Source organism: Mauremys reevesii, linkage group 11, assembly GCF_016161935.1.
Source record: "Mauremys reevesii isolate NIE-2019 linkage group 11, ASM1616193v1, whole genome shotgun sequence".
Taxonomy (NCBI): Eukaryota; Metazoa; Chordata; order Testudines; family Geoemydidae; genus Mauremys; species Mauremys reevesii.
The window spans coordinates 40,517,532-40,529,608 of record NC_052633.1 but is presented as its reverse complement, the minus strand read 5'-3'; the positions used below and the strand labels follow the sequence as shown (position 1 = coordinate 40,529,608).

At 41.7% G+C, this 12,077-nt stretch overlaps 1 protein-coding gene and 1 long non-coding RNA gene across 5 annotated transcripts in view; one reads left to right on the top strand and one right to left on the bottom strand.

Annotated features, from left to right (window-relative positions):
* Window positions 1-12,077, bottom strand: part of LOC120375181 — a 67,222-nt gene that overhangs the window by 48,229 nt on the left and 6,916 nt on the right. The gene's annotated exons all lie outside the window — the stretch shown is intronic.
* The window catches only part of LOC120375180 (collagen alpha-1(XXVIII) chain-like), a 69,043-nt gene that overhangs the window by 54,318 nt on the left and 2,648 nt on the right, over window positions 1-12,077 (top strand). Inside the window, exons 25-35 of the mRNA XM_039495917.1 lie at window positions 820-888; window positions 2,819-2,887; window positions 5,021-5,089; window positions 6,055-6,123; window positions 7,041-7,121; window positions 8,044-8,079; window positions 9,038-9,074; window positions 9,309-9,866; window positions 10,701-10,930; window positions 11,750-11,816; window positions 11,906-11,998. Of these exons, the coding sequence (XP_039351851.1) occupies window positions 820-888; window positions 2,819-2,887; window positions 5,021-5,089; window positions 6,055-6,123; window positions 7,041-7,121; window positions 8,044-8,079; window positions 9,038-9,074; window positions 9,309-9,866; window positions 10,701-10,930; window positions 11,750-11,816; window positions 11,906-11,998 (1,378 nt within the window). The remainder of the gene's footprint in view (window positions 1-819; window positions 889-2,818; window positions 2,888-5,020; window positions 5,090-6,054; window positions 6,124-7,040; window positions 7,122-8,043; window positions 8,080-9,037; window positions 9,075-9,308; window positions 9,867-10,700; window positions 10,931-11,749; window positions 11,817-11,905; window positions 11,999-12,077) is intronic.

The window sequence follows — 12,077 nt, the reverse complement described above, 5'->3', positions numbered from 1 at the left end:
GCTCTGGGAGGCATCATGCCTCAGGGAACTTCTAGAAGAAGTAGGCACCACACCACCCTCAAAGAGCAAGTAGTGTGCATGTTCCTCTGCTGTTGGCCATTTTTGCTGACCTCTGTGGTGGAAAGGAGACAACGAAATGGCCCCTCCTCCTTCTCACCCCTCTCAGCCCCCTTTCTCAGGCTAGGGCTGACAAATCCTCCCCAGCCCCTGTGAAGAGGATTCAAAGAGAAGAGGCTCCTTGTATCCACACCCTCCTTTGCTTATTCATGAGCCAGGCACAGTCTGACCCTTAACCGCTTGCATACCTGTAACATGCAGCAACACACACTGCAGGAACTGTCGGTTACATGACTGATGTGCCAACATTCCAGAGCATAGTGAACATTTATTGTGCCCAAAGTGTCTAATGATGATGAATCAGCACTGATCTACATTAAATTCTCTAATATTTCTAATATTTCAGAACTGAAGAAGTTGATAAGTTTCAAAATGTTATCAAGTGAAGTTAGTAAATGTGAAAATACAAATTGTCATGTTTTATGATGCATGTATGAAATCTGATGCTGGGATTCCTTGCATCTGGCTCATGGTATCAGAGAATCCTGTATCTCCCAACATGCATACAGTTCCCATGGACTTCAGTGCATGCTTTCCTGAAGGTAGAATTGAATGTGTTATTTACAAAGAAAGAGTGTCCCATGAAAACACAATCCATCATTTCTAGTTATGAGACATATTAGTTTTCCAGTATTTTGTATATCCAGTTGATGAAGCCTCAGGTTAGATTAATAGTCTGTCTGTGTGTGCCTTCCATATTAGGGACTTCCAGGTCTTCCAGGAGTGCCTGGTGAACAAGGCCCCGAAGGATTTGGATTACCAGGACCTAAGGTACAGGCCATTAAACTCAAGTATAAAGCAAATTATCATTTACATAGATATTATTTCCTTCAGATGGGTTATATTCAAAGTACAGTCAGGTCTGTTTAATCCAGATTTGGTTTATTCATTAGTATCTAAAATATTATCCCTTACAGAGACTTCTAGCGCATGGAGAGAAGATGTGCTTTTTTCATATATTATTGCATATAATCCTCTATTTTTTCAAAAACATATTGGTTATCAGATATATATCAGAGACCAAACACACTCAATATTCAATGCAGTCATGACCTAATGACTTTTTGTTTTCTCTTAAGAGGACACTTACAACCTGTTTAGAATAGAAATAATAATTTGCCTAATGAAAATCTCATGTGATTTCCCTGAGAGATACTAGTAACTACTAATGAATATTCCATGGTCACACTATAGAAGGGTAATGAACGGCTATGGACTACGTACAAAAATGGTAGTAGCTCAAAGGAATCTACAAAATTTAGGGAGAGCCCAGATTCTGTTCCAGTTGAAATCAATGGCAAAACTCCCATTGATTCCAATAGGAGCCTGATCAGATCTATAATTAACAAATATGTGTAGCACTTATATATGCTTTAAATGTGGTGCAATATCACCATAAATGTAATTGCCCTTTAATGGTGCACCCAGTATAGTTTGTTATGTGCTGTGTTTCATTCTTTCGGTCAAACTTTGCTTCAGAACTCAGTCATCCCTGTCAGAATTTGATGCCAATTAGGTGATAAAAATCAACTTTTTGCCTGTTTAGGTCTTTCCAATGACTAGTTGAGTATACAGAGCATAATGGGATATCACTTCCCTTTCCTATGATGGTCACCTAGATATACTGACAGTTGTTAATATAAATAAAAAGGAGTGGGCAAGTTGATTTGAATTATACAAGTACTTTGATGGGATTTCTACAGTTTTATCACATTTTATGTATCTTGACATAAAACTCCCTCCTAACATGACCAGAATCCTGGCTGTCCTAGGCACCCGAGGGGTAAAGAGTAACACCAGACAGTAACTAAATAACATGCAGTCCAATTCAATTCCCTTTAGAGTCAAAGGAGTGACTCCCATTGGCTCAGTGGCAGCTGGCTCAAACCCCTGGTAACTATATAATAAGAGTACTGAAATTATAGTGACGTTATGGCAAAGGCCATTTGCACCAGCTAAGAGAAGCTAGTCTTTTGTTTTTCAATCAAAATGGACAACATGCCAGTGCTCATTGCTAGTTTAATACATTTTCTTTGACCCACCCTGCCCTGCTCTTTAATTAAACTTGTTCAGACATGTGCTTTGGTGTTTAACTAATTGGCCTATTTCCTTTTGTCTCCCGTTGAGCACTGCAGACAATAAAAATAATAAAAACAAGTGAAACTCTGGTAGTCACTCAGGAACAGATGTAGCTTCCCAATTCGATGGGTGCACTATACTAAACTATACTATACATTTGGTGGGGACCCCAAAAGCATAGGCTAGTGTCTTCTGCCTCTCAGAATGGGCCCAACTCCCCACTCTGGGCATTGTGATCTGGCACAAAGGGTCGCTCGGGCAACTACCAAACCTGAGTGGCACCAGATTGCAATAATGACAGTGGGCAGCCAGGCCCAGTCCTGCAGGACAGAAAACATCGCTGTGAGATGAGTGCAGGGTGGGTTCACTCTCCAAACCCCCTAGGCTTCCCACCCCCATGTCTCCCCTGGCACTGGCGGAAGAAGTATATGTTTGCCTAGGGTCCAGTCAAAATGATACTCCTTCATGATGTTTCAATATAAATACCTATTAATGGAGTATATAATACAGTCAGTGTTTTTGCACCCTTGGTTTCATGATTTCTGTGCGTGCAATTGAACCCATAAACCCATGAAGCCATGCCTGAATTCAGTAGGTGGTTTTTACAAGTATCAATTTTCAGGGTGATCCAGGTGTTAGAGGACCAGTTGGTCTCCCAGGTCCACCAGGAGAAGGCCTTCCAGGACCAAAAGTAAGTCAATTAAACAGTTTTGTCTCACTTCATCAACAATTTTTAAAAAAAAAATGTTTAATATACAAATATAATATATATTTGTACATACACACACACACTGCAGTATTTTCTGTCTTCTTGCTACTCTAGAAACAACTGGTCCAATGAATAAGATAGAAGGGGAAGTCAGTGTCCCCATTTTGCAGATGGGAAAACAGAGATAAAGTAAATTGACTCACCCAAGCCAAGTGCTATTTTGTCTCTTACTATGCACAGAAAAAAAGAAATTTGTTAATTTAGTGACTGAGATCTGTCCAAGAAGTGTAACTTTTTCCAAACTTACTATGGGGAGGATCCTGCCTCCCTACAATCCCCAGCCACGAAACCCTTGAATGTAACAGAATTGCTTACAACAGGGTAGGATGCAATGAGCCTGCAAACTGGTTTTGTATTGCCTGCACATTACAGAGTAATGCTCCCGGAGGTTCAGTCCACATTAGCATGGCAGACAGGGTCTTGACCAATGGATCTGTGACAACACTGATCAAATGGAACACAGTTATAGGGATAGGTATGTCTGTCACAGAAGACAATGTGGCCCAGAAGCTGCAGTAGTAACCACAGAGCAGCCACAGCCTATAGACTGGGTAGAGGATTGGGCCTGTAAGTGGAATCCACTGTATGGTTAGACCCTTACAAATGATTAAAACAAAAATTATGCACATAGAGATCAATTCATCAAAGGAGTAACAAGCACATTTTGTGTTTCAAAGTCTATTGAATAACATTTATTTTCAAATTTTGACCAGCAGATCTAGTGAGAATTATTAGAGCTATATTTATATAAAATTCATGAATGTTAAAATGTGTTGGTTGCAGTTATCTTCATGTGAATAACACAGAAAATCCATAATTTTCTTTAGAATTCCATTAAAAATGAAACGTTTATAAATAGGCAACAAAGTACCATTTATTTGTTTTGCCATATAATTAGTGCATGTGTCTTGAGGTGTTTTAAAATGAATTTAGTGCTGGTGGAAGGTGCTATATTGGAAATTCTAGTTCTTTATCCACAGGGGAGTCTTCTCCCCACTGCTCTACCAACGTGCCATGTCCTTTCACTGGAGGGTTCACCTCTAAAGGTGGGAGTGATTCACTATCAGTGCCTAGTCAGTCCTTAGTGACTTCTCTGAAAGCTGAACCATATTACAACCGTTAGTTATCTGATAAAATTTGAAAAACAAATATCTCCTTATTGTCTCTCTGATGAATCGTGGCCATGGTACTTCTAGGACAGGGGTGGGCAAATTTTTGGCCCCATGGCCACATCTGGGTATGGAAATTGTGTGGTGGGCCATGAATGCTCACAAAATTGGAGATTGGGGTGTGGGAGGGGATGGGGGCACTGGCTGGGGTTGCGGGCTCTGGAATGGGATCAGAAATTAGGAGTTCAGGGTGCAGGAGGGGGCTCTGGACTGGGGCAGGAGGTTGGAGGGGTGTAGGCTCTGGCTGGGGGTCTGGGCTCTGGGACGGGGCTGGGGATGAGGGGTTGGGGTGCAGGAGGGTGCTCTGGGCTGGGATTGAGGGGTTCAGAGGGCATGAGGGGGATCAGGGCTAAGGCAGGGGGTTGGGGCACAGGAGGGGTCAGGGGTGCAGGCTCCAGATGGCGCTTACCTCAAGCAGCTCCCAGAAGCAGCGGTATGTCCCCACTCTGAATCCTACGCAGAGGCATGGCCAGGTGGCTCTGCACGCTGCCCCATCCACAGGCGTCGCCCCTGCAGCTCCCATTGGTCGTGGTTCCCTGCCAATGGGAGCTGTGGAGGCAGCACTTGGAACAGGGGCAGCATGTGAAGCCCCCTGGCTGCCCTGAGCCAGAGTGGGGACATGCTGCTGCTTCCAGGAGCTGCATGGAGTCACAGCATGCACAGAGTGGGGCAAGCCCCTGACCCCGCTTCCCGGCTGATGCTCGAGGGCCAGATTAAAATGACTGAAGGGCCGGCTGTGGCCCCCAAGCTGTAGTTTGCTCACCCATCCTAGGAGGACATCACACATTATTGAGGAGTAACATGAAATTGTGTGATGGTATAAGAATTTGTCATGTGTGTTTTATTAGATACTGTATTTAACATGTGTGGGTTTTCCTCCATTTAGGGAAATGTAGGACGGCAAGGGTCCCCAGGCCCCCTGGGACCTCCAGGTGAAGGTATTCAGGGATCTAAGGTATAAAGACTCATTGACTTCAGTACTCATATGTAGCTCAGGGGAGAACCTGACCATCACAATATAAAGGAATTGAGAAACAGATTGCCTGTTTTCATTGTGTGGGGGTGTTTTTTTGTTTCCTGTTCATTTTTGGGTGTTTTTTTTTAAAATACCCTGGTTGGTTAAGGGGCTGAAGGTGGAGACTGAAAAGAGTAACATGAGCATCAACAGTGACCGTCCTCTTCCTCACTGCTAGATTAACAGCAAGGCCAAGGGGAGGTAGCCCAGGAGCCTCCAAGACAGAGTCTCAACTAGTCTCAAATATAGTTAGCCTTGCAAGTGGGCACCAAAAAACAAGTCCACCTTTCCCTGTTCCTTTTCCGTCAATCTGTGTGTTGCACACTTGTGCCAAGCTTGGAATAGTTCTATTAACTGTCAGTTGGGAAGGCGAAGGCGCAACACTGAGTCTAGATGTCATGATCCTCTTCTCCTATAATTGGTACTTTTACACTATGAAAGGATTTGTAAGTGGAGAGTGATGATTCAGACCAAAGGGATGGGAGAGAGGAATGAGGGGGAGAGACCAAGAGAAGATGAAAACAGAAAAAGCCAATTTTTTTTTTAAATATTAAGAAGGAGTCATATGTAAGAAGGGCTGTGCAGCCCTTATTCACGCTGGTGAAAACTTGTTCCTGTGAGAAGTCCCATTCACTTTGTCTATTTACACACATAGGTGCTCAGCAGGGCGAATAAGGGATTCACAAGCTGGCCCTTCCCTTTTGAGGAAGCTCAAAAATATTCTTGATGGGAAGCAAGGAAAGCATATGCCAAAATATATCTGCATTAAGAAATCTACATGACCTGTGATATCGTTCAGTATATTCATTAAAATATAGCTTGAAACAATTTTGCTGTTAATATTTAACATTAATATATGATGAATGGTCATCAAGTGTTAACATTTCTGACTGAAACATCATTAGGGTGAGCAAGGAATTCAAGGAATGCCAGGACCTCGAGGGTCTCCTGGGGAAGGACTACTTGGCCCAAAGGTACAGTATATAAATGAAAGATAATGTCTGGTGCATAGTTCTCCCCTTGAAGTCAACATTCTGGAGTCAACTCCGAGTGGAGTTACTTATATTCTGTGGAGAGAGACTAGGGGATGAGAATTTGTAGGGCAATTATGTAATAGAGAATATAGTTAGAAATGAGGAAATCAGTAAACAGATGTCATATTTTATCTTGCCATACTGTAGTCTGATTAGGTGCAGTGGTATGCAGAACTTTTTAAATTAAGTTTTTACTAATGTGGCAGCAGATTGTTCTATTTGCCATCTAGCTCAGTGGAGCCTGCTCCTTAGAGCTTCTACTCTGTCTGATATAGTATGTCTTCTTTTCATCATCATGCACACTTCTTAAAAAGTGAGCCAATGAGAAATTCACTGTATTTCACAGCATTTCAGTGAAATGCTGGCATTCACTGAAATGCCAGCATTTCAACTCCAGTATTTTCTTCCCCCACAGATATTAATTTGATTACATCTTACACAAGTCAGAGTGCAAGAAAGCAATGAAAAGCTTTATCTGAGTTTAGTACAATTTAAAGGTACTGTTGTAACTAACACTGGGCTTGATCCTGCAAGGTGTTGAACACCTCATTGTAAAGTGCTCAGTGACTCCTTTTAAGGTCAGTGGTATTTGGGAACATCCAGCCCTTCACAGGATCAGGACTTCAGTTTAATATTTTATAAAGTACCTTTCACAATATTACAATTTAAATATATTTTGAAATATATTTGACACGTAGAACTTTTTACAATAAAAAGGAACAGAACTTTGGTAGAATAGTTTTTAGTCCTTTCCACCAGCTGCACAAGGTTTCAACAATGACAGCTAGATATAAAATGAAAAGTTTAATTGAAAGATGTGACTTACAGCTATTGTCTAACTAATGCATCATTCCAAGGGTGATCGCGGCGCTGCAGGTGAAAGGGGAAGAAAAGGTGAAAAAGGCGACATGGGTGATCCTGGTTTGTCTGGAGAACCTGTGAGTTCCTACGATTTATCAATGTTTGTTGTAAACAAATTTTAAACACCCTAAGTATATGGCTGCGTAAAGTGTTTTCATCACTATTTAATTGCAAATAATCTGAAATACTTATGGAAAATAGTCAAACTATGCAAGGATTTTAAAGACAGAATTCCTTATAAAATACACATTCCCTTGCTCAGTGAGAGTCCAGAGGTCAAAACAATAGGTGCAGCTTCTTCCTTAGAGAAGTGAAAGTCAATCAACTTAAAAGGTACACAACCACATAGTTCTGTTCTAAAGTCAAATTTAACTGTCCATCAACCCTCTCCATAAAAGAGAAATGATTAAGTGGGGGCAATCCTAGAGTTCAGGAACACGGATGATGGGAGAGACCCAAATAATCATCACAGCAAGGAGCTTCTTGTTTTGTTTCATTTTTTACAATAAAACAGCCCCAGCCCTTAGCCCTGGTATTGAGCCTATCATTGTCTACTTGTGTACACAAACAGGAATTATGGCAATCCTAGAGTTCTTGCAGCTACTCCTATAGTAACAGGTTGGGAGGCAAAATGTTCTGGGAACTGGCACTTGCAGAGCATGGCAGGCAAGAAGTAATTTGCATGAGTTCTCTCTTCTCTGGATAGATGGCAACTCACAGCTCTGCAGCTGGAGGTTTGGGGTTTTCTGGTCTCCATAGCATTTTGATCATTCTTCTGACTAGACTCCAATTACAGCTGCAGTCTCATAGGACTTGTGCTGCCCAGAAGACGGTAGATACTGTGTGTTGGACTGAGCCCTAATATTTTAACTGTACATTTTTATAGAAAAGAGAGTGTTATCTAAATATTATGTAAATTACAAGGCTGATAAAATAGTTCAAATTACATTAGTTGTTACTAATTAATTGCTAATAGCTAAATTATGGTCTTCATTGCAGGGCAGTACTGGACCCAAGGGAGAGCAAGGCCTAACAGTAAGCAAATCTTGTTGTAAAGACACAAATTAAATGCAAGATGTTATGAGTTAATGAATCACATGGGGATTATTATTTGGAATGTTTCCTGACTGAGTTTTACATTGAGAAAAAAATGTTAGTAGTCTTGCAACCGGCTACATTATCCACATTTAAGAAACAATACAAAAGGTGCCTGACTTGACTTCAATGGGACTTAAACACTTCTGCAAGAGTTTTATTGAATTGGGGCCCTGATGCAGTTCAGACTCAGCAGAGGCATAATTAAGCTCACAGCATGAAAGACACTGGCATTTTTGATCGGAACAAATATCTGAAATTAAATGATTGGCACAGGGCCGCCCAGAGGATTCCGGGGGCCCGGGGTCTTCGGCAGCGGGGGGCCCTTCCGTTCTGGGACCCGCCGCCAAAGTGCCCCGAAGACCCGCGGCGGGGACCCCCCCGCCGCCGAATTTACCGCCAAAGCAGGACCCGCCGCCGAAGTGCAGCCCGGTCTTCGGTGGTAATTCGGCGGCGGGGGGGCCCCGCCGCGGGTCTTCAGGGCACTTTGGCGGCGGGTCCCGGAAGGGAAGGGCCCCCCGCCGCCGAATTACCGCCGAAGACCGAGCTGAACTTAGACGGAGCGGGACCCGCTCCGTCTTCGGCCGTAATTCGCCAGTGGGGGTCGTTCCGCCCCGGAGTGGAAGGACCCCCCGCCAGCGAAGACCGGGAGCGAAGAAGCTCCTGCGCCCGGCCCCGCAAGAGTTTTCCGGGGCCCCCGGAGCGAGTGAAGGACCCTGCTCCAGGGGCCCCGAAAAACTCTTGTGGGGGCCCCTGTGGGGCCTGGGGCAAATTGCCCCTCTTGCCCCCCCCTCTGGGCGGCCCTGGATTGGCAAGGACAATATTATAGGTCATCTGAGAGTGTACAATTGTCAAATAATGTGCTATTTGTTATTATTTTCTATTTTTTCTTACTTAGAGAGAAGATATAATTAAATTAATTAAAGAGATATGTGGTAAGTGTTCAATCAATCTTACATTTCAGATCCTGTTTATTAATTTACTTTTACCTTCTCCTCTTCCACCATGAGTACAGAATAACTTTATCATTGCATAGCTAGTATAATAATAATATATTAAGCTCTACTCAAGCTATAATGGAAGTAATATCTGTTATATATACACACACGACTAAGTATAATAATAAATTCAGAACTAATCATTATCTGATTTTTATTCTTCCTCTACAGGCTGTGGTATTAAATGTAAGGAAATCCCTATGGAGCTTGTGTTTGTGATTGACAGCTCTGAAAGTGTGGGACCAGAAAATTTTGAGATAATTAAAGACTTTGTCACTGCTTTAGTAGATAGAGTAACTGTAGGCAGAAATGCTACCAGAATTGGTCTTGTACTCTACAGTTTAGAGGTTCGGCTAGAATTTGGACTTAACAGGTACACAACCCAACAGGATGTGAAACAAGCAATTAGAAAAATGCTGTATATGGGGGAAGGTACATATACAGCAACTGCTATCCGCAAAGCAACACAGGAAGGATTTTTTGGTGCTCGAACTGGTGTGCGAAAAGTAGCTATAGTATTAACAGATGGACAGGCAGATAAGAGAGAGGCTATTAAACTGGATATTGCTGTCCGAGAGGCCCATGCAACCAACATTGAAATGTATGCAATAGGAATTGTAAATACTTCAGATCCAACACAAGTTGAATTCTTGCGTGAACTAAATCTGATTGCATCAGATCCTGACAGAGAACATATGTATCTCATTGATGATTTTAATACTCTTCCAGGTGAGTGCATTTTGTTTTCATTGTGTTAAATATTTGTAAATTAATCCAGAGCATGCTAAACTTGTCCAATGGAAAGAATGGCTTGTTTTTCTTTCTGTGTAAACTTCCAGAGATCTTGGCCTAGATTTTGAGCTATACTGGGTGCATCTTGAGGGATGGGGTGCAGCAGTTTCTGAGGCTGGTAAAGAAATGGTCCAACCCATAGCATAAGTTAGAGCAGCCCAAAGACTGCTCTAATTTACACTAGGCTGCACATGCCAAATGGAGTCATTCTGGCAGCTGGGAATTGCAGGAGCACTGAGATGGTCTAGTGACACCAGCTATGCCAAAGGGCTGGGTAGAGGTAAGGTACTGAGCTTCTACATTGGTTCAATGCCCGCCACAGGTCCCACTTACAAAACGGAAATGCCCAAATAGACAATTAAGCCAGGTGTCCTGCTGATTCGCACCACTGGCATAATGCAAAGCATCCAGAGCTGGGAGCCAAATCCTGATTTCTTACTCTCTTCCATGGGATGAAGGCAGGCGAGATTGGCCTATTATGAGGTAATGACAGAGATATTTTAAGAGATTCAGAGGCTTTTGAATAAACACAGTTGGCTGAGTTTAGAGACACAGATCTTGTTTTATGCCACAATGTGCCATGTACATTGGAGTACAAGTAAAGGAGGTCTGAGGGAGCTGGACGACTTATGGTGAATACTCCAGATGGGCTGTCTGTATTGTTAATTAATAAATAATGAAAATTAATAATTATTATTAGGGCATATAAATAACCTTATTTCCTGATTGAGTCTCTATTTCCATAAATAATGCTGTTCTCTTTTCTTTAAGCTTTGGAGTCCAAATTAGTAAACCAGTTTTGTGAAGACGAGCATGGTGCCTTAATATATAATCGTATTGGAAATGGTGCAAGCATAAGTGGACCATCTATCCATTCACTGTCTTCCGGTTCTTCACATTACTTACTTCACAGCATCAACAATGTTAATGGACAATCAGTTTCATCAGACAGCCATGGAACATCTGTGACAGAAAGCAAGCTCTCTCAACCATTAGTTCCGGTATAAAAATGAATCATTTATTTTAATAACCAACTGGCTGGTATGTACATCCTTGTCTGCTAATGGATGCAATATATCAGATTTCCCCCCGCCCAGTTCCCTCTACTGGTTGAGCTAGTGAAGTTTCTCCTTTACCTCACTGGGAATTCTGAGAGCTATATGTTGTGAATGAGAGTTCTGCTGCAGCATAGTAACAATAGTAACAATATCCATGAGGAGACAAGGATTATTACAATCATGTTTAACATAATACATTTGTACTGATATTGAAAGGGCTGTTATACTCTGAAAAATAATTAAGAAGTGGCATTTCTTCTCTATGATTCTATATTATATTTTTTCTGATTACAGAATTTTGAAACAGCCAAAACCACAAACCTGTCTTGGGATGAGAGTCAAATTGTATTCTTCTGGCTCATGCATCACCACCAGAAACCAATATTCACCACCAAAATTTAGATAACAATTCTCTGGCTTATGCATGATCCAGAATAGAACACAGTTCACCCTCACATACTACTACAAACTTAGCTAATCAGAGTAAAAAATAACTTATTTTTGTCAGAAAAATAAACAGATTTAACTTTGAATTTGCATAGGGAGCTAATCAGGATACTAAAATGGTGCCATTTTTCATCACTTAACAACCTTAACAACACTTTAAGAAACAGCACTGATGGTTTCCAAAAAGAATCCAATCTAGTCCTAAGTTCAAAAATCATAGTGACTTGTGGATTCGTTAGGAGCCCACCTCATTTTTAGGGACACGATTAACCTAAAAGCATTTTAAAATTAAATAAAATTAAACATTTGTTTCAGACCAAAGAATCATCTGTGGCAGTTGATGAAGACAGGCAGCCATCCTTGCCCTTGGTGAACACCAGAGGTACTTTCACTATCATCTTGCTCCTTACTATTTCACATCCTAATTCATCTAGGCAAGACAAAAATCAATTCTTTTTTCTTCACTTGCAGTAGTGGTATCATCACTGACATCATCATCGCCAGACCAAATGCTGTCACCATCTCTTTCATCAGCTTCCTCTGTGTTGCTTACACCCAGACCAGGTTATACATTATACCCAACTTTTAATTGTGATTACTTGAACATTAAGCTTTATTAAAGATCCTAAATCAGAGTTACATC